The sequence below is a fragment of the Staurois parvus genome, unplaced genomic scaffold (assembly GCF_062004578.1).
Source record: "Staurois parvus isolate SC_StPar_1 unplaced genomic scaffold, SC_StPar_1.0 ptg000120l, whole genome shotgun sequence".
NCBI classification, from domain to species: domain Eukaryota; kingdom Metazoa; phylum Chordata; class Amphibia; order Anura; family Ranidae; genus Staurois; species Staurois parvus.
Genome location: NW_028317916.1, coordinates 8529824 through 8556944, shown reverse-complemented (window position 1 = coordinate 8556944; position 27121 = coordinate 8529824). Strand labels below are relative to the sequence as shown.

The 27121-nt window shown below is 40.7% G+C and overlaps 1 protein-coding gene across 1 annotated transcript; it reads right to left on the bottom strand.

Moving 5' to 3' along the window:
• Positions 1-1763: 1763 nt before the first annotated feature.
• LOC149467193 (hyaluronidase Ccc Hy-1-like) lies at positions 1764-26499 on the bottom strand. The gene is made up of 4 exons (XM_089672148.1): positions 26382-26499; positions 10447-11412; positions 7244-7333; positions 1764-5172 (listed from the first exon to the last, which is right to left on the bottom strand). Exons 2-4 carry the CDS (start codon positions 11386-11388, stop codon positions 4741-4743), a joined length of 1464 nt encoding a protein of 487 aa, XP_089528274.1. The 5' UTR covers positions 11389-11412; positions 26382-26499; the 3' UTR covers positions 1764-4740.
• Positions 26500-27121: the final 622 nt, after the last annotated feature.

The window sequence follows — 27121 nt, the reverse complement described above, 5'->3', positions numbered from 1 at the left end:
GGAATGGGGGAAATATGTGCTAGTAGGAGGGTTTGGGGGATTTGAGCCAGGAGGGCAGGAGGGGGGATTGGGAGGAATGTTTTTGCTTGGAGGAGGGTTTGAGGACGTGTGCTAAGAGGGGGGAATGCTGACAAACACTGATTGCCACTTTACAATTGAACAATTTCCAATTCATAGATAATCATTGCACTATATATATATATATATATATATATATAAAATCATTGAAATATATATAATCATGAGAGAGTAAAAGTTCAATGATTTTATATACATCTAATATAGAAATCTAATGCAGCTACCACATCTAAGAATTGATAAGCTTCAGTTTAATACAATTTTGTTTTTGGGTTTAATACCCCTTTAACATTGCTGCTCAGGTCCTATACGTATGCTACCATCGGGTGAGCCAGGATACAAAAAATTCTCCCTTATGTCAACATATTTTCCCTACCTGGTGTCCAGCGCAAATTCGTTTATGAAACAAAAGGAGGAGGGGTGTTTTAGGGCCCTTTATTTACTACTGAATGGTTGTCCTATGGGGTCAGCGGGCGGAGCTGACACATATGCATTCTGACATGCAGGAGAGCCAGGAAAAGAAACTTACATTAGATACTAGAAAACTATTTTCTGTAACTTCCTCTTTAGCTCAACAGTAGCCAGTGTTTGGTAGGATAGTCCCATATAGCCTTGGGCCAATGGAAAGTAGCCTCCCAGCAGCCATTGGCTTTAACCAAAGGATCAACAACCTCTCATATGGACAGGGCACTGATGTTCTTATGCATTATAAAGGGGAATAAGTCCATCTGTATTTCACTTTAGAAATGATTTACAGTACCATTTTATAATGTGTAACAACAGCTAAACATTTATGCAACATCACAGTAAAAGGAGAATTGTATCTCACAAAGCTCAAAAATTTCCAAAATGTCCATCATTTTCATTTTGGTACAGAAATACAGTATATAATTGAATTACTGTGGCCTGAGCAAGATAGGAAAAGGTATCAGCTATGAAGCATTTAAGCTAGGTTCACACTAATGCATCGCGGTACATCGCATGTGATTCGCAAAGGAACCGCACCACATTCCTGTGTAAATCACGTTAATTCTATGCGGTGTGAGTTGAGCCATACATTATGTATGGCTCAAATCGCACCGCATCTGCACCAAAAAGGTGCAGGACCCTTTTTTTGGTCCACACTAGAATCGGATCGCATGGGTATTCACACCTATTCAGTCTGATTCTGCACATCACACCTCGTTTTCTGGACCGATTTCGGGGTTTTGCTAACTTAACGTACACACCTGCAGCGGTTTGCATGAACGGGGTGTGATTCTGATGTGGTGCAGAATTCGCACAGAAAACGCTGCGAATTCCGCACTGTATCAGTGTGAACACAGGCTTAGTGCAAACACACAAGCAGATCTCAGGTTCTTATTTTAAACAGAGAGAAAAAGATAGCCAAAGCAAATATGTTAAATGTAAATAGTTAATTGGGAAACGAGAAATTATCCTCAGAAATGCTGCTGATGCCTTTTTTGTATGGCTATAAAGTAGCTATGGAAAGTTATTGTAAGAGTGCAATGCTTACCACATAGATGGCATGTATGCGCCAGCTGTATTCCCAGCAGATATTCCACAGATTTCCATGTCAATGATCAATAGAACCCTAAGTGTACTGTATATAGATCCACTCACAAGCAGAATAGACTGAAATATGAAGACACATGGCAACAATATATAATAACACAAATATGATATTCTGTAAAATGTATTTATTTTTTAACCTTATTAAGTAAAATTGCAGTTGCTGTACCTTTTCTGTTCAATAAATACAGAGATCAAAAATATATATGATTGTACTGCATTAAACAAAGTAACAAAAAGGTGTATACACAATCTGTATATGCAAGCAGCAATGTTTACAAATGGACACTTCCCCTCAACGTATCACAACTTTAATAGTTATTGCTATACATTTGTTCAATGTTTGTTATGCTGTTGTTAAAAAAAAAAAAAAAAAAGCTCTAATTATAAAACATGTTTTCAAAGTGTAGCTATCATCAAAATTTGAAACGACAGAGCCACTGTTCGCTAGTATTGTGGTTGTCAAGTCAGCTCTACACTTTTGGCTCTTGACCTTTAGAAACTAAAGCAGGGTATACACAATCAGTTTTTTTACCAGCAGGTTGAACAAAAAAAAGAAAAAACCTGTCAGATCCCTGCATCAACACAAGCAGTGTTAATGCAGGGATCTCTCCCCCTGAGACCAGCTTATATTGAAAAGTCAGCAGTACACACAGATAGTTGGCCAATTCCTTCTGGGATGGGGCATATTTGGATCTGCCCCCTCTCCTGCCTCTCCGTCATGTTTTATTTTGCTGGGGCTGGTGCGGGGGATATTTGCTAAAAAAGGTCTACATAATTAGCTCTAAAGGAAGGAGGGGTAGCAGATACATGAACCAAGGCCTGGTCAATGGAGGTGGATAGTGAAGAATAAATATGACTGGTATCTGTCAAGTAATTGGGTGTCTCGATGGAGCCAGTGGTGGCACTATGTGGAGGGACTAAAGCATTGGGATTATGTTTGTTGGAGTTGTCTTGGTTATAATTGTTATTATTGTAATTGTTTTTATTATTATTATTGGGGGAATGACCATTGGCCCATTTGGTCAAAGAAATCTTGGGGTCAACAGATCGCAAATTGTTATGGGTCAATTTTCTAGAGGACCCTAGTGAGAGGTGTTTTCCAGTCTCTTGGTTTCCCATTTGGGTTGATCTTCTGAATATTAAGGATTATGACTTTATGATATTGTCTGGGGGCAACTAAATGGGGAGTTGAGGAGAAACTCCGAGTGCTAGACAAGAGTGCTGGTATATGAGATCTATTCCAATCTATTTTCCAACTAAACACTCTGTCAAAATTATAATCACCAAGATCCTTTCTAAATTTCCCCAATTTGGCCCTAATCAGGGAATGGCGAGCATCGTGGTGAGCATTGTAGGTTAGTTGAAGAAGGTGTCACCAAGCACAGCGTACCATGCCATTTCTTCAAATACCATCAAAAGTGATCTCAGGATCTCAAAGTATGGGTTATCAAGTCCATACCAGATAGTTTCTCTCAAGCTGAATGTTTCCAATGACTTTGACGACAGGAAACATTGGATTTTCACTCTGGATACCCTGGCCCTGAAAGGTCTCAATGAGGAAATTGAAATCCATACCATCATTTAAGGTTTGGAAGAGTCCCAATCATTGGTTCATTCCAGTAACTATTTATCTTGGTTTCTGGTATACACACATATAATTATATAGCTATAATATTATTTAGAGATATGTATTGATGATTTCATTTTAGTGTTGGCCTTTTGTCTTACTTTTGTTTTACTTACTTTAAGGTTTTTGAGATACCAAGTTCCCCCACCTTCATCCTATCCGGGTGGGTAAATAATTAATAAGGGAACACAACCCGTTACATGTGTGTACATACATACATATATCCATGTAATCTAATAATGGGTGCTCCTGCCCATTTCCTAGGCTCTTAGTTTTGAATATAAAGGCATCAGCTCCAAACATAATAATTACTATTACTATTACTATACAGTTTTTGTAGCTGCTGACTTTTATTTTTTGACAGGTGAGTGGAACTCCGCTTTAACTTCATGCAGATCATTCGTTTTATAATTGTATTTTTTACTTGTTTTTAGATCCCATCTTATTTAGGGGTTTTAAATACTACTCTGCTTTACATTTTGTAATTGTATCCATATGTGGGGGTCCCTGTATATGGGTGTGTAAGCTCATGTCTAGAGATAGTTACATGCAACTGTTTTGTTTTTTTCTTTATTTTTTATGTATCCTTATATATCCCCAATCATAAATATTCATGGCATATTACCTGATATATATCATTCCATTATTGTATGGTGTGAAAACAACAACCCTTTAAGTATGGCCACATCCTTTGTAATTCCATCCCTCCACTGGTCCCGCCCCATTTGAGCCAGTTAAATATGGCCATTCCCACTGGCCAATCAGGTCTGAAGAAGAAGCAGGCGCTTCGAAATGCGCTACCACCCACTCCTACGTCATCATGCTCCTTGTTGATGTCACGTCCGGTACAACGCAATCTTGCATTCCATGATGGCTGTCGCGGACCATGGCCGCTTTTGGATGCTCCAGCCCCACAGCGCGGTCACATGGAGACTACCCTGACTACCTGGAAGCAGCAATCTGAAGGGGAGATACCCGGATGACTTATAGACATGACTCTTTTACCCTCTAGTGAGTTGCCAATTGTATGTGTTTTAATAAATCGTATTACTTTTATGCTGCACTTAGTCTGGCGCCCCTCTGTTCCCTTTTATACTCACAGAGTTCCAGCTTTAGGGTGCTGCCGCGGATGCCGCACTGCGTTCATTCTTTTGCACTTTTATGGACTTTTATCGGTTATAACTAACACTCCTCCAGCACTGATTGTATATGTTTTCTACTTTATAGTGATAAAGATCTTGTCACATTTATTCACGCGGTAAGCAAACTGTTTAACATTTACTTGGCTCAGTAGTATTGGTTGATCCTTATATTTTCACATATGTTGGGATTTATTTTCCAAATGATTTTCAATGGGTGTTTGTGATGCACAATTAACATACAAGACAATGTTATCCTTCGATCTTTTCTTGTATTATGTAGATTTTTGCTGTATTCTCTCGGAACATTGCAATTATAAATTATACATACATTGTTATTAAAATACTGATGTTAAAAAGAAGAAAAAGCACAATGTTAAAATATGTGGACAATATGGCTGCACCATTATTGAAATTCCGTGCCCTCGTTTTTGAATCATCAGAGTCTGGTATTTCACAGAACATTCCAGTCCAGCCTTCATAGCACTGACACACAAATTTATGCTTCATGTACTGGACATCTTCTTTTCCATGGTGGCCAGTTACATAATGCCCCTTACCATTAAAATGGGATTTTATTTTAAAATTGCTTGGATTTAAATGCAAATATGTTGCTGAATTCTGATTCTTTCTTACACACCTCCCTTTTTTTCCACATAAAACCTTGCTGCAAAGTTTAGCAGCAGAAGTTACATTGACAACATAGTGTCCAAAGTCTCCATCAATGTAGTTCTTCACTTTGTTGCAGCTGTCCTGAAGGAAAGAAATACAATACAATGTTAGGTTTTGTCTATAATGTTCCATGTCTTATATTTCAGGGCTTGATAAAGTTGGGTATTAGATCTGTAGCGCCCTCCTAGTTAGCTAAGGGGAGCTAGAGTCCTGATTAATAGAGAGGAAGGCTGAGTAGCTGCCTGGGTGTAAAAGCCAGGAAGGTCAAATTGTGGTCAGGAGCTGAGAGGCTCAGCAGGCCAGCCCCTCTGGAATTTCCCTCTGCTCTAGGGCTTTGGAGGAAGGGTGGATCTGAGGAGTGGCAGGCTTGCACTCTTGAGGGATCCTAGCCAATCCCCAACAGAAGGCTTGGCAAGGGGCTGAGGCACTCTTAAAAGTGTTGGAGCCTGCTCAGTTGCAGGAGAGTTTGGGTGGAAGCCAGTGAGGAAGATGTGAGGCTGCGAGGAGGCCCAATGGGTTGGGGCCTACCTGTAGGTCAGAGCTAGAAATGACGAAAGCTCAGAACTTCACTGGCCCCTAGAGCAAGGACCACCTGTATGGCAGGAAAGGAGCGGTCCAGATAAAATGTCTGGTAGCAGCCACCAACCCACCAGTGGTACAGGAGATAATCTGAGTGAGTACCCCTGCACCCCCTGGGCGGATAGGGGAAGGAACACCAGATTTGCTGTCTATTGGGACTGTCCACTTTAAAAGTAAAAGGCACCAGATCCCCTGTTCAGGGACACCTTCAGAATGCTGGGTGAAGAAGAGGGTTTCATCTAGGGTCTGGGGTGGTACATTATGGAGATGCTGGCTAGCTCTCCAACAAAGCCTGCGCTGCAGTGAAGGCTTGTAAATAGTTCCAGGAAGTTGTCCTCAGTTCATTAGTTTCCTTGGGCATCCCGTATACCCCCAACCCTATCCCAGTTCAAATCCTCTAAATAAAGCAACAAAACCGAAGCTCAGTGACTGATCTCTGACTCTGGATGCAAGCCTGTGTGAAGATGTGTGTTGCCTGGCTGTACAGGACTATAGGGGGACCCAAATCTTCTAGCGACTCCTAAGGGGGTAGTGCTACAGATCTAATGAATAAGTCCAGTGATATGTACTTTAGGGCTTTTCCAGTTTTTACTGCTGCTTTTTAAGTCTGCATTATCACTCCAGCAGTTTGACCATTCCCAGTGGCAGTCACAGCATTGATAACACTTGCTGCTTAGAAGGCAAATAGCCTGTGGAACTGTAGGCCACACTTATCATATTGCTCTTTCGTTGCAATGGTTTTATTTATGAAAAGCTGCAGTGAGGGCCAGACAAGCCTCTAAAGCAGGCATCACTAAATGGTGGCCCAGATCCAGAACTAGAAACATTCCTTTCTGGACCACAGCCTTACAAAATAGTTGCCTGAATGTCCTCTTCCTGCCGCCAGCTCGTTTGCCCGCCGCTGCCCTATTGTCATCAAGGAAGGGCACAACATTTGAAGCACAGCAGAATTATCCATTTCATAACATCGCAGCAGTCCCACCTTCCTCCCCCCTCCCCACACTGTCCTACCTTATTCACACAAGACAAGAAGCACGGCAGGTCTGGACTTTTCATGTTAGGAAGTGAGTGACTGGCTGATAGGCAGAAGGACGGTCCAAGCAATCATTTACCCGCCTTTATCGTGAAAAGTCCAGACCTGCCGTGCTTGCCGTCATGTGTGAATATGGTAGGGGAGAAGGGAGTGCTGCGATGTTATGAAAGGGACAGGATTCTGTAATATGCAAGGAGGACTGTGATGGGGCGATCTGTTATTGGGGGGGGGGCGTCTGTGATGCAGGGGATCTGTGATGGAGTAGTTGGTGATTAGGGGGCACATGATGGGGTGGTCTGTGATGTAAAAGGGGAGGATGGGGGGACGAACTGTAATGAGCACGGATGGCCATGATGTGAAGGATCTGAGTCATAGCACCAACATGACACTCGGACCTCCACTGGAATTAAATTTTACTGACCGTATCCGTGTGGATTTTAATTCAGTGCCCCTGCTCTAAAGAGTCAACAAAAACTAACAGTGGCATCAGTTTTGTCAGACCCTGCTTTGGAATAAACTGAGAGTAGCTTTACATCTTACCCGTGTGCTTGAATAATCACTGCCTCCCCATAGCACTATTCCAGCTACTCCTAATGCTGCACTTTCTCCAATTGTGTGGATTAAGTCGATCTGAAAATTTAAAAAAGATGGAAATTTTTATAATTCAATATATTATTATTTGCAAATACCACTGTTGTGTCTGCATTGAGGAGTTTGTATGATGAGGATATTCATTGGATTTACAACCCCAATTCCAAAAAAGTTGGGACGCTGTGTAAAATCTACATAAAAGGAATGCAATGATTTGCAAATCTCATAAGCCCATATCTTATTCACAAAAGAAAATAGAAAACATATCAAATGTTGAAACTGAGAAAATGTACCATTTTAAGAAAAAAATAAGGTAATTGTGAAACTGATGGCAGCAACATCTCAAAAAGTTGGGGCAGGGCAACAAAAACCTGACAATAGGTGGTACTAACAAGGAAGAGCTGCAAGAACATTTTACAACTAATTAGGTTCATTGGCAACAGGTCAGTAACATAACTTGGTATAAAAAGAGCATGTTAGAGAACCAGGGTGTCTCAGAAGTAAAGATGGGTAGAAATTGACCAATTTGTACAAAGCTGCATTTAAAAATTGTCAAACAATTTCAGAATAATGTTCCTCAACATAAAATTGCAATGACTTTAAATATATCATCTAAAGTATATAATATCATCAAAAGATTCTAAGAATCTGGAGAAATCTCTGTGCGCAAAGGACAGTGCCTAAATATTGGATGTCCACGAGCTTTATCATTAAACAGGCATGATTATGTGTTAGACATCAATGCATGGGCTCACCCTGTGCCTTCAAAAAATGCAAATTACAAAATAAAAGCAAGGGTAAAGCTCTTGCAAAGAAGAAGTTATATCTAAACATGATACAGAAACACAGCTGTCTTCTCTGGGCCAAAGTTCATTTAAAATGGTCTGTTGCAAAATGGAAAACTGTTTTGTGGTCAGACAAATTTTGGCAACCATGGGCACCACGTTTTCCAAACTACAGAGGAGGGGGACCTTCCAGCTTGTTATCAGCACTCAGTTTAAAAGTCCAAACTTTTTTGAAATTGGGGTTGTAGACAAGAGTAACCTTAATTGGTGAAGATATATCAAGATGAGTTTTAAAGGGGGAAGTGGAGGAACAGAAAAGAAAGAAAACTGAGTAAAATAAGCGATATTTAAATATACAAATTGCATTTCTATCTTTGTCTTCAATACTTTTTGGAGTCAATAACCCAGAACAAGTGTAAAGCCAGTTGAGTAAGAGCAAAGTCAGAACTGAGCATACTGTATGTCAGGCTACTTGTACTCAAACTTTACAGAAATAAAGTGCTAGTAAAATAGAATGTTCTGACATTTTTTTAATAGATGTGAACAGCAATACCTGCTCTTTTTTTAACAATATGTATGCCATGTGCCACAACTAAGGTGACCTCACAGTCATTTGTCATTGTCCCGTTGGCTATCTGTTTGAGGAACTTTGGCAAATTACAGAATCTTCCTGCATAAGTCTGTGGTCAAAGCATTGCAAGAAACAAGGCACTAAGCTTGGCCACTGTAAATTGTGTCCTTAGTGATTAAGATTATATGTGGTGCACATGCTGCATCACTTGGTAAAATGTGACGAGAAGATTCTATGTTTTCTTTAACTGTAAATAACCCCATCTATGTTAATCCAGGACTCAGCAGCCAATGAGAGGAACCATAGCACCCTGCAAGGAACACACTGATACACCAAAAGGTTTTGAATAGCAGTTGTCCTGATAGCTCTACAAGAGAGCAAAGAATGGACTTGCCATTCATGGGAGAAGTATTCATCATCTTCTGTTACAGCTTACAATTGTCTGGGTTATTTTAGAGAAGCGACAGGGATGCGTTCAACCTTTTGCTGTGAAGTGAAACAACAAGAAGCGCACCAACCTTGTGCATTACCTCATGCCTTCTTCCTCAGAGCGCATTGACCTTCGAAACGCGGCAGATGTACTGAGTGCCTACCCCCATGATGGGATTCGCGCTGGCCTCTTGCCTTTGAAGTCCCTTGGAGGACTTACATGCCTGTTTTTATTCGCTGTTTGTGAGTACCATTCTTTTACTAAATAAATTTTGGTTACTGAGATAATGCACAAGGTTGGTGCGCTTCTTGTTGTTTCACTTCACAGTTCTGTTCGGGCTTCCCCAGCCTTGGTTTGGAGCTGCACGACCTTGTATACTCCGGTGGTTGCTTTTTTGGAGTTTTGATTTAATCTACTCACCACCGGCCTGGGTCCCGGAGCGCAGGAGAAATCGCATTTGGTTCAACCTTTTGCTGCCAGAACTGTTTTTGCCTTTTTTGCATACATGTTTAAAAATGTAGCACAATCAACAATTTGGTACGTAGGTGCCACTGACGCATGCATTTACACTTATACATTTGTGTATGTGGGGTGGGGGGCTCAAAAAGTTTTGGAGGGGAGATTTTAGGTGCTTGGGTGTAACTTTATTTTTTTACGCTCTTCTATTTTTTCCTCACAGAGGCCAAAAAGTCATGTATTTTGGCGACAGGTTGGCTTTAATGAAACATCAGGAGTCTAAAAGACCCCTGATGTCTCATATGTCATCTGTCCTCCAATGAATGTAACAGAGTGCAGATCACACTCCATTACAGCCTTACTCCCTTGAAGTTGAGCTCTGTAGTCACATTTGCAGCAGTTGCTTTCTTATTCCAGGTCACAATCCTGCGCAATGTCTCTTTTGGTCAGTTGACCATGTCGACCACGCTAAGGCTTATCAGACGTTTTCTCAGAAACTGTATATGCCATCATAACCTTTGATACTATACCTCGCGAACAGCAAATAAATTGGCAACTTCAGTCACAGAGGCACCAGCTAAACAGACACCAACAATCTGCCCTTTTTAAAGCTCCGTAAGCTCTGATATGACTCTGTATTACTAGCAGCGCACGCACTGAATGATGAAAGTGAGGCTGCCCACCTGTTAGCTATTGTAGGTGTCTAATCACACAGCAGAAGTAAAAGAATGTTACACCACTTCCACTTTCATCGCAAAACATATAGTCACATTCAAACCTGCAAATTATGTAGTGTTTCCATTTTTTTGCCTAACCCCTAGATAGATAGATAGATAGATAGATAGATAGATAGATAGATAGATAGATAGATAGATAGATACTGTACATACTCTGTATTTAGTTTACTTACCTCTGACAATGGATTAAGAGTATATGAGTAAAAAGGTCTTGCATATGCATAAATTGGCAATTCATAGCGTCTACCTGACATTGCAGCAACGCGTGTTGCTTCTCTTAGACGATTATGGACAAATTTTTGTGCATTTTTTTTTGATGCAAGGTCACTATCTAGATATATGGAAGGGAAAAGAGCAGTGCTGTATTTCCACATCCACTGTAGGTAATCATTGCGCTTTATTTCAATATCTGGACATTTTCCTGTATAGGTATCAGGATGGCGCTTATAATCATGATTGTAGCAATCTGGAAAGAGATAATAACCCCAAAGGCCATTAGATCTTAGTTCCTGAGCCAGAAGAACAGTCTCACTCATAATACCCTTTGCAGCAACTGTAAATTCTTCTTTGGCTTGTTTCTGTAGTAAATCGTTAGGCCAGTCCGGATGAAGCTTCTTTACCAGCTCAATTGACTTAGATCTGTAGATGTGTTTCTTGTCCCAGTTTCTATCCCACAGGGGCCTCCAGTTTTCCCAATCTATGACTGCTAGGCCTTGGAAATCTTTATTTGGTACAAATTTGACAATATCTTCTTTAGCTTTATTGAGGTGTTGCTTGAGGCTTTGATTTTGCGGTACCCCACCATTAACAGATATTCCATCATCAGTGACATATGGATAGTATCCCAGATGAGTATGGTAAAATATTGTGACATTCTGACCACTCAAGGTTTCATTTGGATTAGAAACTATGTCAAAGATACTGAGATCCAGGTCAATTTGATACCTCAGTTTACATTGCTGCGTTGGTGCATTCCAGATAGCAATAAATGGTTTCTTTGGCAAGATAGGTGCTTTTGCTTGCTTCAGCCGCTGACCATTAATAATAGTAATGGTGATGAAAAGAGCCAAATACCATGCCAACCACTGGGAACTGAAAATCCAGGAGGACATCATCACAAACTTTAATGATATTTTTCCCTGAAAATGAAAGATATGACAAAAACATAAGTTTATTAAATGTGACCATATAATACAAGTGCCCCAATAAAAACACTATCTTTTGTTTAATTAGTTATACCTGTGTTATATAGAAATGTACTAGTTTGCTTTTTACCGCAGGAGCCAATTTTTATTCATATTTCTCCATCATTTTTATTTATATTTCCCTATACGAGGACTAAAATTGAGAGAGGCACAGAAAGCAGTAAAAACCTGATAGATGTTCTAATCCCTCTCCACTTTATCTAAAAAAAAGAAAAAAAAGTTTTGGCTTTAGTTTTACTTTACTTACTATCCATACTTTACAACATGTTGGCTCCTGAAAAATATACAAGATGTTTAAAGGAGTTGTATGATGGTCACATCATACACTTTCATTTGATAACATCAGCATTGTAATTCCAATACAAGCAATAGTTGGATATTTTTAACAATCCATAATAAGCTTATTTGAAAATTTAAAAAAAACTCTCCTTTGATGTTGCAATTGTTGCCTCTCTGCTGGTCATCTCTGTCATTAACTTCCTGGATTCCATACATGCTTTGGAGCTTCTCCTGTGCTCATTCCTGTTTTACTTTCAAATTCTAAGGACTATATATCCCATGGCAGGCCCAGTCTGGGACAAAAAATAGGCTGGGCATTTTAGACTGAGCAGCCCCAAGTCGGGGGGCCCTTCCCTTGGAGCCCTGTGGCGGACGCCAGGGCCCAGTCACAAGGGTGACTTTTGCAACCTTGGTAGTTTTGCCACTGGTGTCAGAAGTTTTTTATTTTTATTTTATTTTTTTAATTATTTTTTACCATTCTATTTTATTTGCTTATTTATTTTCACAATTCTATTTTTTAATCATTGTTTACAATTTTTTTAGGAGCCTCGTTGGGGGTTTTGGTAACATATCAGGGGTCTAAACAGATCCTTGACATCTTATCTTTGAGACAGAGAAAGGAGATTGAGGAAACAGCCCTCAATCTCCATCTCTGCAGCCTCGGCAGCACAGAATTAATGGACAGGAATAGCTTTTTACAGAGCTTCCCATTCATTCATAAACTAAATTATAGTAAACACAGTTTACTATGCCTCAGTTATGAATGGACAAAGTCAGTGATCGGTGCCAATCACTGACTGTCCATTCAGACAAGAAAAGGGTCGGTAAATGATATATTTATCAGTCCCTTCCCTGCTATCTATCTTGACAGATCCCCCGCAGTGGCTGGTGGGAGAGGGGAGCGGGGGAACCCGGCAGCGCTGCAGGGAAGGAGGGGAGCCGTGAGAGAGCACAGGGGAACCAGGAGAGAGGACATGGGCGCAGCAAAAAGAAGATGGATAGGAGGGGCGTCAGGGCGGCATATAGAGGAACCGATCCATTTCTCTCCTGCAGCTACTGAATGCCTGCAGGAGGAGGAGAAGTGAGCATTCAGCAGTGGCAGGAGGGAAATGGACTGATTGGTTCCTCTATATTCTGCCCCCACTGCCCCTCCTATCCAGATAGGGCAGGCCCACCAGGCAAATGCCTGTCCCATGGCATCTTTCTGCCTGCAAGCAGAAATCTCTTTACTGACTCCGCCTCCTGAAACTCCTCCTCTCAGCACATTTGTATTTCTAAAGGCAGGCCCTGTGAAATGTGTGACACAGCAGTACCTATTCCCAGGTCATTGTGAATATGTGCCACAGAATTGAAGTATGTAAATGTGGAGGATTTTTTGAAAATAAGTTTACAAACTTAAACATCATCCACACTAACAGAAGTAGGCTAGAAATAATAAAAAATCAATGTGGAAATTAATAAATAATTTTACATTTTGAGCATATATACACTTTAATCAGAAGAATCCCCCAAAGAGTTATAGAGTCAGGTAAATCCTCTTCACTGCATAACCTGTTCGAAGGAAGGAACTCCAGGAATACCACATATGGATATTTCATACATACTGTATGTTTTCCAAGGGAAGTGCTAGTAAATATTAAATTGAGGATGCCAATAATTTTCTCCAATCCACTTTTGGGGTTTTGAATGGAATGTGTCAGATTTGGCTTTTCGTTTCTCCACTTTTTTGTGTCATACCAATACAAACAAAAGAAATAAACATGAGAATGCCTAAATGTTTGTAATTACAATAATTTTCTGGGTGAAGTGGTGCATTATCTGACATGCAGGGGTGCCAATATTTTTGGCCTTGACTGTATTTATGCTGGTCCAGCTTGGATCTGCCACTCTGATTGGACAAAGTGGAGAAGCAGGATGATGCCATCATGCTTTTCGCCTGGTCCAATCAGAAAAAGCTTTGTATTCATTCAGAAATGCAAAGCATTTTATAAGTGGCATCCATGGTGAGTGGCCAACCTTCTATGTTCAGAATGCAGCATGGCAGCCGCTCAGCACAGGGCCTGGAAGAATATGAAGATCACTGGAGTAGCGGTGTCTACTTCAGTGATTTCCAGATATGGCATATACATAGTTACTTTGGTCCAAGCTAGACCAATGTAACTAGGTATAAACTACTGTATTCATACCTGGAATTCTTCTGTAATGTCACACTCTCCGGGCTAAAGTAAGAATGGCAGTACAGGGGTTGTTTTCGTTGTTTGTGTAGCCAGGTGCCGACTATATCATTATGCCCTTCAGGGACATTTACAAATGAGACTATGATTATTCCTTTTTCCCCTAGTGCTCAGTACTGGGACTGCTACATCACTTCCTGTTAGCAGAGTGCATTCAGTTTTTATGACAACTGAGGATCTTGGGACCTGTAGTCCTATAGCCAATACATACTGTATATCATGTACCTGGTGTTGGAGGCCAATGGAGAGAGGGCTTCCCTTGTGGCTAAGTTCCAGACTCCCCTGGATATGGGACAGAAGAAGTCAGGCTCAAAGTAGCACGGGTCTCCCGTAGGAGTGCTTGTCAGAGGTACACCAAGGAGCACAGCTGATGCACTGGAATGGTGTCAGCAGACAGTTGGCACCCCTGAGAGGTACGCAGTCCTTTAGAGTAGCAGAGGACCACAGAGTAGTCGATTCAAAGCCAAGGTCAGATGCCGGGTGGAGATTAGAGCAGATGTAGTCAATAGGATAGCCAGGGTCATACACAGGAGAGCAATTGAGAATATCCGTTAGCTAAGCCAGGGTCAGATCAGGAGAGCAGGTGAGAATATACATTAGCTAACCCAGGGTCAGATCAGGAGTCAGGCAGAGAAGACAGGTCCAGGAACAAGCCAAATAGATAACAGCAGATCAGAGTAGCAAGGGAACACGGACAGAGGTACTGGGGAGCCAGAGATCAACCAGCAATTTCAGGGAGTGATGGGCTCCCTTATAAAGGCCATCTGGTGCCAAACTGAGCTAACGCGTGCATAAGTATGCGCCAGTGCACATGCGTGTTCTGGCTCGCATCCGTGCACCAATGCGCATAGATTTGTGCCAGTGTGCATTTCTGTGGCCATGCAAGGTACTGGCAGGAATGTCAGGTCTCTGAGTACCTCTGCTGTGGACAGAGCCCTGATACTGTATTCCTGAGTGCTGATTGAACTTCAACTATCAGAGAGCTGGCGAATGAGAGGGATGCTGGGAGAGGAGATATATTCTACAGCAAGGGACTGGCTTGCTGTCTTAGCACGGGATTCAGAGCTGAACACAGGGGCACTGTCCAGAGACAGACTGTTGGCCTACTACTGCGAGACTCTGCACATTAGTTCAGCACACCGGTGACACCGTTGACCACACCAAGATCGCATAAGCTTCTCTGCATTTGGACTGGCACTGTCCGGTCTATCATTGTCTGGTATACATTTACATAATTGTCTGTGTAGCACCCCCCTCTAGTCTGCTACTAGGGTAGTGTAGGCATATTTATTGTGTATGACTTATGGTAACTGTGTGAGTCTGTAATTAGGTTGGATTACTGCAGTCAGGCTGGATGGCTTAACAGGTTGGGACTCTGTCACCTCCACCTGGTTTTGGAGGACCATGGAACCTTCCAGGAACCAGTGGGTGGAAGGGGTGGAGGCCTAATCTGCATATTTATAGGAGTTTAACAAATCCCAGGTTTGGAGGCCCTGGTAGAGGGGTGAGACTAACACATAAATATTGGAGAGTCAGGCTGGCAGGGGAGTCTGGTGAAAGATGGGGTGCTGAGGAGACTGTTGGTGGCTTGAGAGGAGTCTCCTAAGTCAAGGGGGGCTGGCCTCCAGGCTGCTCTTGGGCTGGCTCAGAAGGGTCCATTCAGCATTGCAGCATGAACAGGACCAAGGCCTGGGAGCAGTGGGAGCAAGAAGGACAGAGTGAGTACATGGGGAGAGACTGCCATATGTAGCAAGCTCGCAAAGGACAGCACTGTGCTTTATCCTTTATCCTTGTCCTGGGAGATCTTCAGAGCAGCCAGGAGGGCTGGTTGTATCTGCAGGCTGTGGAGCTGGGGGCAGTTCTACAGGGTAGATGTAGTTTGCAACACGCTAAACTAAATTTCAAAGGGGCTGCGAGCCCCTAGCCTACAATGGGCTGTTGCTACTGATTTGCAATGGCTGACTGCTTTCAAGGAAAAGAACAGCCCAGGATCTGTTTCTGTAAATAGGAAGGAAGTTGTCCCCGTGTATTGATTCAGTCAAGCTGGGTATCCCATAAACCCTATTACCCTATCCATGTTATTTCCCCTAATAAAACAAAACAAAAACCAAGCTCATGGACTATTCTCTGACTGTGGATGCTAGTGTAGAAAATGCATGTTACCTGGCTGTGCAGATATTAGGGAAACCTAGAAACACAGCAGCCCTCAAGAGGATAGCACTACATCTGCCTGCCCTGTTGTGTCACCGGAGGCCTAGAGGGAGCTAATAAGTCAACAAGCCTTTTCTTCCCCCTCTTACTGCTTTTGTTGCAGTTTAATAGTTGAAGCTTACTACTCATGACTATATAATTTGGTAAATGTTGCTAATTAATAATTTCTATTTTACCGGTGTTCTCTTTTTATGTGTTAACTGGGGTTGTATATCCTATTCTTGTGGTCTATCCTTTTGAACAGGACTAATTTTATTACTGTGTTACTGTTACTGAAGAATTGTGTCTCTTGCATTATTATCCTCTACTGTTAAAATATGTCTGAACTCAGAGTATAAGAGGTGTCATGAGGCTTATAAGGGTCAGGGCAAACACTGGGACAAGCATTTCAAGTGGCCCTTGGGGGGGGGGGGGAGTGAGCGCTACATAAGGTAAGAATTATTCCTGTTGTACTTTGTTTCCATGAGAAAATGGTATAATGCTATGTTGGGGTTCCCCTGTTCTTGATATTGAGCAAGGAAGTCTCTGATGGTAGCATGCCGTATTAATGGTGGGATGCCAGGAGTAGCGGCAAGGAGCTCTGAGAGGACCATTCCTTGTGACCTAGAATAATGTGGAAAATACAAAACTGTTGAGACTCTTATAGCTGTACGGTAAAGAGTCAAAACCTTCTGGTTAGTGGGGAGGCACTGCAGGGGGGCACCAATCTGCACTACTAAAGTTGATATAAAGAGGAAGCGGTGGATCCACAAGATACACGATTGAAGCTCAGAGCATAATTTTTTCACTTACAGTATAATAATGATCTTGATTCCTTTCACAAAGGATTGGACATTTTGTATGTATATTAAGTTTGTGTTTGGTGAAGGTTCACAAAGTGGATGGAGTTGATCCGTCAAGGACATTTTGTTTGAGCACATAGCACTTGATATTTTAGCAATCTATTATTGAAACAAAGTTTATGTACATTCATATATTTATTTAAGCTTTGTTTAAGTTTTATGTATTTATACAAAGAAACAATTGGATAGCGCTGTGATTTATTGTTCTAGTTTGTAAAAGATGTCACTTCTTTAACACAGCAGCAGTCCAATTTTAGCTTGCTACACATAGCACATAGACTTTTTCTATAGCCTGATAACCAGCCAAACAAATTAATAATAGGGGATAAAGGACATCTTAGAGTCCCATGTGTAGTTTCAAAAGAGGATAAACAACATAGTCTACTGACATGGAAGCTATTGAAGTGTTATAGACAGTCTGGATTCAAAGAAGAAATTTTGCACCAAATCTAAATTGAGCCACGTGACCATAAATTCTACATAACAGTTAAATTGTTTAGGACAGTCTAAAAATTCCATGGCACTGTCTCATTTGTTATCATGACCTATCAATACACCGACTACAGTTTTACTGATGTTTAATGAAGTGGATTTACCTGGCATAAATCCAGCTTGATGTATAATGGATGCTCTCACTTTCTGTAATTTGTAGCTGCGAGATTAATAATAATTAGATTACTTAGTATGAGCCACAATCCTTAAAGTATAACCTAAAGGCAAAACATTTATTTTCTAGTTTCGGATACAGTAGAGAAGGATTAGAACCCCTGTCAGGTTTCTATTGCTGTCTGTACTTCTGTTAGAGAGATTCATCCCCTCTATTTGAGTAAAGTATATGTTAAAATGACTTTTTTATATGTTGAAAAAATCTGAAGAATATATTTTAAAAATATATATTTTTTAAAAAATATATTTTTTAAATATATTCTTCAGATTTTTTTCAACATATAAAAAGTAATTTTAACATATATTTTTACATATATTTGTAAATGCATTCCAAAAATATAGATTTGTATTTTTAAAGACAAACAGTATATTTGAAATGTATTTTTAAAAATATTTTTCATATGTTTTGTAATAAAAACACATACTTCGACATGCAGTATATATAAATACATATATATACATATATATATATATATATATATATATATATATATATATATAGTATCTCACAGAAGTGAGCACACCCCTCACATTTTTGCAAATATTTTATTATATCTTGTCATGTGACAACACTGATGAAATGACACTTTGCTACAATATAAAGTAGTGAGTGTACAGCTTGTATAACAGTGTAAATTTGCTGTCCCCTCAAAATAACTCAACACACAGCAATTAATGTCTAAACTGCTGGCAACAAAAGTGAGTACACCCCTAAGTGAAAATGTCCAAATTGGGCCCAAAGTGTCAATATTTTGTGCGGCCACCATTATTTTCCAGCACTACCTTAACCCCCTTGGGCATAGAGTTCAGCAGAGCATCACCGGTTGCCACTGGAGTCCTCTTCCACTCCTCCATGATGACATCACGGAGCTGGTTGATGTCAGAGACCTTGCGGTGCTCCACCTTCCATTTGAGGATGCCCCACAGATGCTCAATAGGGTTTAGGTCTGGACACATGCTTGGCCAGTCCATCACTTTTACTGTCAGCTTCTTTAGCAAAACAGTGGTCGTCTTGGAGGTGTGTTTGGGGTTGTTATGTTGGAATACTGCCCTGCGGCCCAGTCTCCGAAGGGAGGGGATCATGCTCTGCTTCAGTATGTCACAGTTCATGTTAGCATTCATGGTTCCCTCAATGAACTGTTGCTCCCCAGTGCCGACAGCACTCATGCAGCCCCAAACCATGACACTCCCACCACCATGCTTGATTGTAGGCAAGACACACTTGTCTTTGTGCTCCTCACCTGGTTGCCACCACATACGCTTGACACCATCTGAACCAAATAAGTTTATCTTGGTCTCATCAGACCACAGGACATGGTTCCAGTAATCCATGTCCTTAGTCTGCTTGTCTTCAGCAAACTGTTTGCAGGCTTTCTTGTGCATCAGCTTTAGAAGAGGCTTCCTTCTGGTACGACAGCCATGCAAACCCATTCATGCAGTGTGCGGCGTATGGTACTGACAGGCTGACCCCCCACCCCTTCAACCTCTGCAGCAATGCTGGCAGCACTCATACATCTATTTCCCATAGATAACCTCTGGATATGATGCTGAGTACGTGCACTCAACTCCTTTGGTCGACCATGGCGAGGCCTGTTCTGAGTGGAACCTGTCCTGTTAAACCGCTGTATGGTCTTGGCCACCGTGCTGCAGCCCAGTTTCAAGGTTTTGGCAATCTTCTTATAGCTTAGGCCATCTTTATGTAGAGCAACAATTCCTTTTTTAGATCCTCAGAGAGTTCTTTGCCATGAGGTGCCATGTTGAACATGTTCACACTGTTTGAAATATTGATCGTTTTCATTCGCAAATATGAGTTTTTGGCCTATTTGAGGTTGTCGGGAAAAATATGCTCCATCAGTAAATTTTTCATGTTTTGTCAGTAAAAAATGTTCTGAGGAGTTGGTAACCCTGTCAGTGCTGCCATGCCGCTCAGGAACAGCGCCAGAGTCAGTAAAATAAAACTGACAAAAGGAGTGATTGGCACTGCAGCTGGCCCATGTGCACTGTGCAATGACTGTGATATACTGGGTAGCACAGTGGCTTGGTGGTTAGCACTTCTGTCTGGCAGTACTAGGGTTGCAGGTTTGAATCCCCACTGCCTGGAGTTTGCATGTTCTCCCTGTGCCTTTGTGGGTTTCCTCTGGGTACTCCAGTTTCCTCCCACACTCCATAGACATGCTGGTAGGTGAATTGGCTTCTGTCTAAATTGTCCCTAGTATGTATATGTACATAGGTGAGTTAGGGACCTTAGATTGTACACTCCTTGAGGGTTAGGGACTGATGTGAATGTACAATATATATGTAAAGCACTGCATAAATTGATGGTGCTATATAGGATTCCTGAAATAAATAAATATACTATAGCCAAGCCAGAATCTGTAGTGCAGAGTAAGTCCTGCCCACCTCACTCTACTCTTGTCCGCTGGATCAGATCAGCAGTTATGGGGCAAAATCTTGTGTCACAATTGCGATTTGAGAGGGCTGAACCATCCCCCACTTCCCGGAAGAAAAATTATCTACGGCCCTGTTTGTGCAGTATCCTATTTGGGGAATGCCATTTCTCATAACCTCTCAAAAAAAAGGGCTAGATATGTCTGTTGTTTTTTTTTAGCGTTAGTTCATGTTCTTGTGGTACATATTTTAGACTTTTTCTGCTTTACAACAGTCAATGAGACCTACAGATGTGTTTCTGGGGAAATATGCGAGCAGACAATAAAGGAAAGAACTGTAAAGCTGTATCCTACCAATGACCAGCATTTAGTGTTAAGAACATTATACATCTCTGCAGGGGAACCACAGATGTTTAATACATTGGTTGGTAGTAAGAGAATTCCTATTCTCAATCCTTCGTAGAATGAATATATTGTGATATATAATAGAAAACTTGCTGTTTCAAAATATTTTAATGTTTTTAGTTGTTATTCTGCTTGCAGCATTCTATAATGGTTTTATATCTATATTGATCAATTTGCTTGCAGAATTAATTACTTCATTAATTAGGTGAAAGTTTCAGAATTTGAAAGGCTTGAGGCTTAAGAAAATAAACCTATTCTTGTTTCTCCAAAATTCATAGTGGTGAATTTATTAAAACTGGAACAGGCAGAATCTGGAGCAGCTGTGCATGGCAGCCAATCAGCTTTTATTTTCAACTTGCTCAGTTAAGCTTTGACAATTGTTGGATTACAGTGTTCATGTATTTTGTGCAACAAATATATCAGTATTCAGTATAGATATATTCTTCAACCAGTAGATGGCAGTGTTACGTTTGTAGCTGTGTCTATGGTAAACTCTATGTCTTTTCTCTGAATAAAGTTTCCCACTTCCTTGTTGCAGTGAAGCAGAAATGCACATTATTATTATACAGGAGTTTTATAGCCCCAACAGTTTGCTCAGCGCTTTACAATATAAAGGGAGACAATACAGCAACAATACAGTTCAATACAAGAGGGTTAGGAAGGCCCTGCTCCTTGGAGCTTACAATCTAAGAGGGAGGGGCTGGTGGTATAAAAGGTATTAACTGTGGGGGATGGACTGGTAGAGGGAATAGAAGATTCCGTCATTAGCTGAAGGCAGGATAGGCTTCCCTGAAGAGATAGGTTTTCAAAGATCGCTTAAAAGTGGGCAAAGTAGGCGATAGTCTGATAGATTGGGGTAGAGAGTTCCAGAGGATGGGGGTGGCTCTGGAGAAGTCCTGGAGATGAGCATGGGAGGAGAAGACAAGGGAGCTAGGGAGCAGGAGGTCATGCGAGGAGCGGAGAGGATGGTTTGGGTGATATTTGGAGACAAGTTTGGTAATTAGGGGCAGAGTTTTAAATGGCTTTATATGTTATTGTTAATGTTTTGAATTTTATTTGTTGGGCAATGGGAAGCCAGTGGAGGGATTGGCAGAGAGGGGTGGCAGATATGAAATGGTTAGTAAGGTGGATGAGTCTGGCAGCAGCATTCATGATAGACTGAAGAAGGGATAGCCTGCGATGAGGTAGGCCAATGAGGAGGGAGTTACAACAGTCCAGGCGAGAGATAACAAGGGAGTGAATAAGTTGCTTAGTAGATTCCGAGGTTAGGAACGGGCGTATCTTGGAGATGTTGCGGAGGTGAAGTCTACAAGATTTGGACAGTGATTGGATTTGGGGCTGAAAAGACAAATGGGAGTCTAGGAGTACACCTAGTACCCTGGCATGAGGGGAGGGCTGATGGTTGTATTATTGATCTTGATGGAGACGTCAGGGGAGGGGCACGGGCTGCAGGGAATAGTATGAGCTCCGTTTTTAAAAGATTGAGTTTGAGGAAGTGGAGTGACATCCACACCAATATGTTGAGTGTGCACTGTCAGCTCTGTAGGGCTAAATACAAAATCTCTAACAAAAATGAAAAATAGAAGCTAATTGGTTGCCATCCCTAGCTTCTCCAGATTCTGGCTGCTCCAGTTTTAGTAAATTCCCAGCATAATACTGTATATATAACACAAATAGGTTTATTTTTAAAATTGCTAGGTCTTTCAACTTGGACTTTCATTGGTCACTGTGTAACAGATAATGTGATCATCTAGCTGTTGCACTAAAGTACGAATCCCAGCAATAATAACTTTTTTAATAGCAATACATTAAAGTAATGTCTCAGTTACGCACAGCTCTACTCCTTTTCTGGTACACCTTAATTGTTGTGTGTCACAACTGGTGCAAAATTCTGCAGCACATTTCAAGTGTGTTGAGTAACTGCACAAATTATCATTCCTTGAGGAAGTGCAGGTATTGCAAGAGCAAGACCCATTTTCTTACAGAACAGGATACAGAATCTTTAGTCTTAACCATGGATTCTAGGCAGCTAACCTCAGGTAATTAGACACTTGCTAAAAAAGCTGGAAGGCCATCCCCATAAAACCCTTCTCACCCCCAGCAATTCTCAGCTTTTTCCTAGTTGCCCAACATTCCTAAACTGTGGACTTCTGGACTAAGCCTTGGAAAACTGTACCTGAATGCCACCTAGCAGAAGATGCAGGGCTGACCTGTAATGTTGCTTTGGCTACTGAATCCTGCATGGGTGCTCACCTTGATATGTAGTGCATCATGTTACATTAGCCAAAAGCTGCCGCACAGGTTTCGGGCCGTGGTCAACCAGTGAACCCTTGTATGGGGCACTCTACCAGATCTTTAAGTGCCTGTTGGGCTTTTCAGCATCAGGAAATCATTTCTCGGGGTTGTAAGACTACCATCTGATCTTCTGTTCACATGTTTGTAATTTTTTTTACCAGTTTCAGAAGTAACATGTTTCAAGCTGCTCTCTGGGTTCTGTCAAGCCCTTCTGTTGTTACGTGGGCCTGTAAGTGTTTGCTTTCTTGTCCACCCCTCAGTTTGACTGTTTTTGTTTGTCTCCTGACTGAGATTAAAGATCATGGGTCCTGTGCTGTCCAGTTAGAAAAGTAGGATTTTTGACTCGCCGTACTTACAAGTACTTACTTGTACTTACAGTACAGGACAGAGGTCTCTCCACTCTGTTCGTTATGATCTTTCCATTGTTTATTACAAAACTGTGGGTTGCTGGGAATGGGAGTGGTTATATAGGGGGTATCCCTATATCTGACTATGCCTCTCCTTCTGCCCTTGCCCATGGTATCCTTCAATGGATTCATCCAGACCCAGTGGAGGAAAAGAAGGTGGAGCTATATTCCTTCAGTCCCCACCAAGCATGTTTCACGTTCTTCCTTCACCTCCCACTCTATCCTTTAAATAGTCTTAAAGTAGTATTGTAGTAGTCAGGGGCAGACTGACAACTCATGGGGCCCCCGGGCAATAGGAAATCATGGGGCCCCTGTGTCCTTGCCCACACTCAAACCAACCCAAAAAGCCTATGAAAGGTACCAGGGGCATCTCATTGAGCCCCCTACTGATCCCGGGCCTTCAGGCAGTGCCTGAGTGGCTAAATGGTCAGTCCACCTCTGGTAGTAGTATAATCTTAAATAGACTCTGCCTGACCCAAGATGGCCACCAGAGTCACATGGGACAGTGACATCCAACCTGATCACTTTCCAGTGATCCAGGAAACAATAGAGGAGTACCTTCCCCTGACTTCCTCTCCCCCTGCAATGCCGCTTTGCTTTGAGCGCCACCTGCAGTGGAGAAAAGAGACTGCACCTGCCTACAAACTGACATTAGTATGGATTTCACACCATATCCTAACACTCAATCTTTCCAAAACTGAGCTCATAATATTTCCAACACCCTCCCTCTCCTCCTTCCTTGTTCCCCTTTCTCCAACTTTTATACTGAGATCAGTAGCACAACTCTCTGTCCTTTCCTTCATTCCAGAGTGCTAGGTGTAATACTGGATTCTGACCTCTGTCCTCTCAGCCTCGCATCCAATTGCTGTCCAGATATTGCCACCTTCACCACTGTAACATTTCGAAAATATTTATGTTAAATACACAATGAAAAATGTTCAATGTAAAGCGCTAAGGTGCTTTGTTATATAAAATATTTTGGAAGTAGCTGGTATTTGGTAGCCGGTAAGTGTTGCTGGGAAATCCTTTGTTTGTTTGTAAAATCGCACAACAAGTTGCACTCTATGATCAGCACTGGAGCCATTCTAAGTGGTTTGCACTGATTTGAAAAGTAGTTCCTGCACTACTTTTGCCGATTTCTGCTTGACAACTGTGCATGATGTCACACAGATGTCTGGCAAGTCGCACCTGAAGTCACACTGACATGCGACTTTGAAAACCTGCGACTTCAAGTGAAGTCTCACAATTTCAAAATTGGATCTGGTGTGAACCAGGGCTTAAAGCACATCTTAAGTATTAGGTAAAGAATGTTTACAAGCAAGCACTTAACAAATGACTAAAATAAATATCTCCATCAAGCTTGAAGATACCTGTCATTCATGTAATATAAGTCACTGTAATTACATTTGTTTATAAAGCTGTTAAACAGATTATTTAAAATGTAGATTTTTAATTATAAAAGAGTATGCAGCAAAAATCGTTCTACCTAGATGACAGTGTGATATAAAATTATTTGAGTCAGTGAGAATATTTCAGGTTATTTAATGCCTTTGCATGCACAAATCCCTAGACAACAAGCTTAAAAGAATGCATCTGATGTTGTAAACAGCTATTGCAGAAATGTTTACTGCTGCATCACCATTGACACTTTATTCTTTTACAGTGCAAGCTACCAAACAGAATAAAAGACAGTGTATACAATAACATAACTAAGCCGGCCAAACATGGAATGTAATTCAGCCGGTTCAGCAGGGATCACTGTATTTCGATCCATGTCCGGGCAAGGAGGTTGTACAGAAGTCGATCTACCAATCGACTTGTGTACAACTGCCCAGTCATATTTTAGCTGCTAGATCAGCGTTGATGGAGAGGAAGTTTCCCTGGTGTCAGAATACAATAGCACGGCCACTGGTTGAATGAAAAAAAAAATTCACCTATGGAAAATTCCACATCCATTTGAATACCTATTACATGCTTTTTTTCCACCCTAATCCCCTGTATCTTATCCTGAATCGTAATCTAACTTTCTGATCAAGCTAATACACACCAAGGACACTGAAGCCACTCCAGTTAACAAAAAAAAGCAGGAGGGGTATGAAAACCAATGATTTTAACTAAACCAATGCAATGCAATTAATGATGAATTGTTAGAACTACACTGTAATTATTAAAGTGAATTTGATTAAACAAATGTTGATAAACTCACTATATAATCTTCATGTCATCATAAACTAAACAAAATCCTATAGTCCAAGTGGCTAATATACAATAAATAAGAACCTCTGTCAGTATCTACTGAAAATATATTTTAATTCAGGAATGTTGTTAAAAATAGGTTGATATTCCTTCCATGCCTTATTTCTAAATTTTAAATTGTATTTTGCTTTATCACGTCAATAATTTAAAAAGGAAAAGATCACTTTATATATAACACATGGCTGTTAACAGCAAGAGGTAAGAATTCCAAGAAACAATGACCCCTTAGGCTATGGCCATGTTGAAGTCATTAGTGGTAACACTAATGGGACCAAGAAGTTGCCTATGTATTGCAACATGTACTGCCAACTATCGCAACAACAAAAACACACAGTGGATTCTTAGAAAGAAAAATGTACAACTTCTACACTTACCATAATACATGATATAGACAAAAAGTCACTGGCAGAGTAAAATTGTTATTAAAGAATATTTTAAAAAATGTGCATGCAACAAAACACTTTGAACATAGAGAAAAACTTTGATTAAGTCAGTCCATTCTGTTGTCTACAAAATAGCATTTGGAAACCCAGCAATTCGCTAATTAGACAAAGCAACAATCGTGCACATCAACAGTATAACATTCATCAACAGTATAACATTATAGGCTCAATTCACAGAATGAATATACTAGGCTAAGTATATTTATTAAACAAAATGACCAATTATTTTCAGCTGAGTCCAATTAGATTTTAAAATAACAGTGGCTAAATTAGAGAGCATTATCCCTGTTGTAAAGCTTTGTGAATTGAGTTTTTATTATTGGTGTGATTTTCAAAAACTTTCAACTCAGTATATAGTTCCAGAGTCTCTTAAAAAACTGCATGCATCCCAGATTTTCTGCCTACGGTAACAAAAGATTGAAGAAATAGATGTGAGATGTCCCTCAATTTTTAAACAGATTATATCTCAGAAACTCACCTTTAGCGAAGGATGAAGAAAGAGTTGGCAGGAATTGTGCTCTCTGAGCCTACAGTGCTTCACGCCTTGTCATAAGAGAGTGCTTTAATGAAATCCAACTGTAGAAAAAAAGCCCACTTGAGAAGATCAGATTTCAAAGAGACATTCTGTGACTAACAGAAGTTTGCTGCTCCATTCTTCTTGTGCTAAACACTTGGACTTTACCCATTGATAAAAGTGATTCTTTCTAACCCTATTTACACTTTTCTTGGTGTGCACAGTTTTAATGACCATAATTGTTATTAAAGCTATGAATAAATTAGGCTTTTTGTAGAAAAACGTAGCTGGAAGATTCTGTTTAGAATGCCAGACCATCTTGTCCTATGTCTTGTTGCATGTAAAGTAATAATATCCACATTTCAGAAATGTAAGCAGCTTTTGTAGTTTGTGGTGGATATAAACCATGTTATTTCTATTTTCCATGAACAACTAGCAATGTTATACTAAGGGGATGTCTTCAGTATATAACAAAAATGTATAGAACATTTTTTTTCTTCTGCTTGTGTCACCATTTGCTGGTCTTTCCCCTTATTTCCTCTTTAACCAGTTCCCCTTTAGAGCAATTTTTTCACACATGTTAAAAATCAGCATTTTTTGGTTTTAAATTTTCTAAAAACTCCCAGAATATTATACTGTACGTTTTCTGCATGCAGAGGTCTTGCAAAATAAAAAGATGGTAGTAGTAACTTTTTATGTTGCAC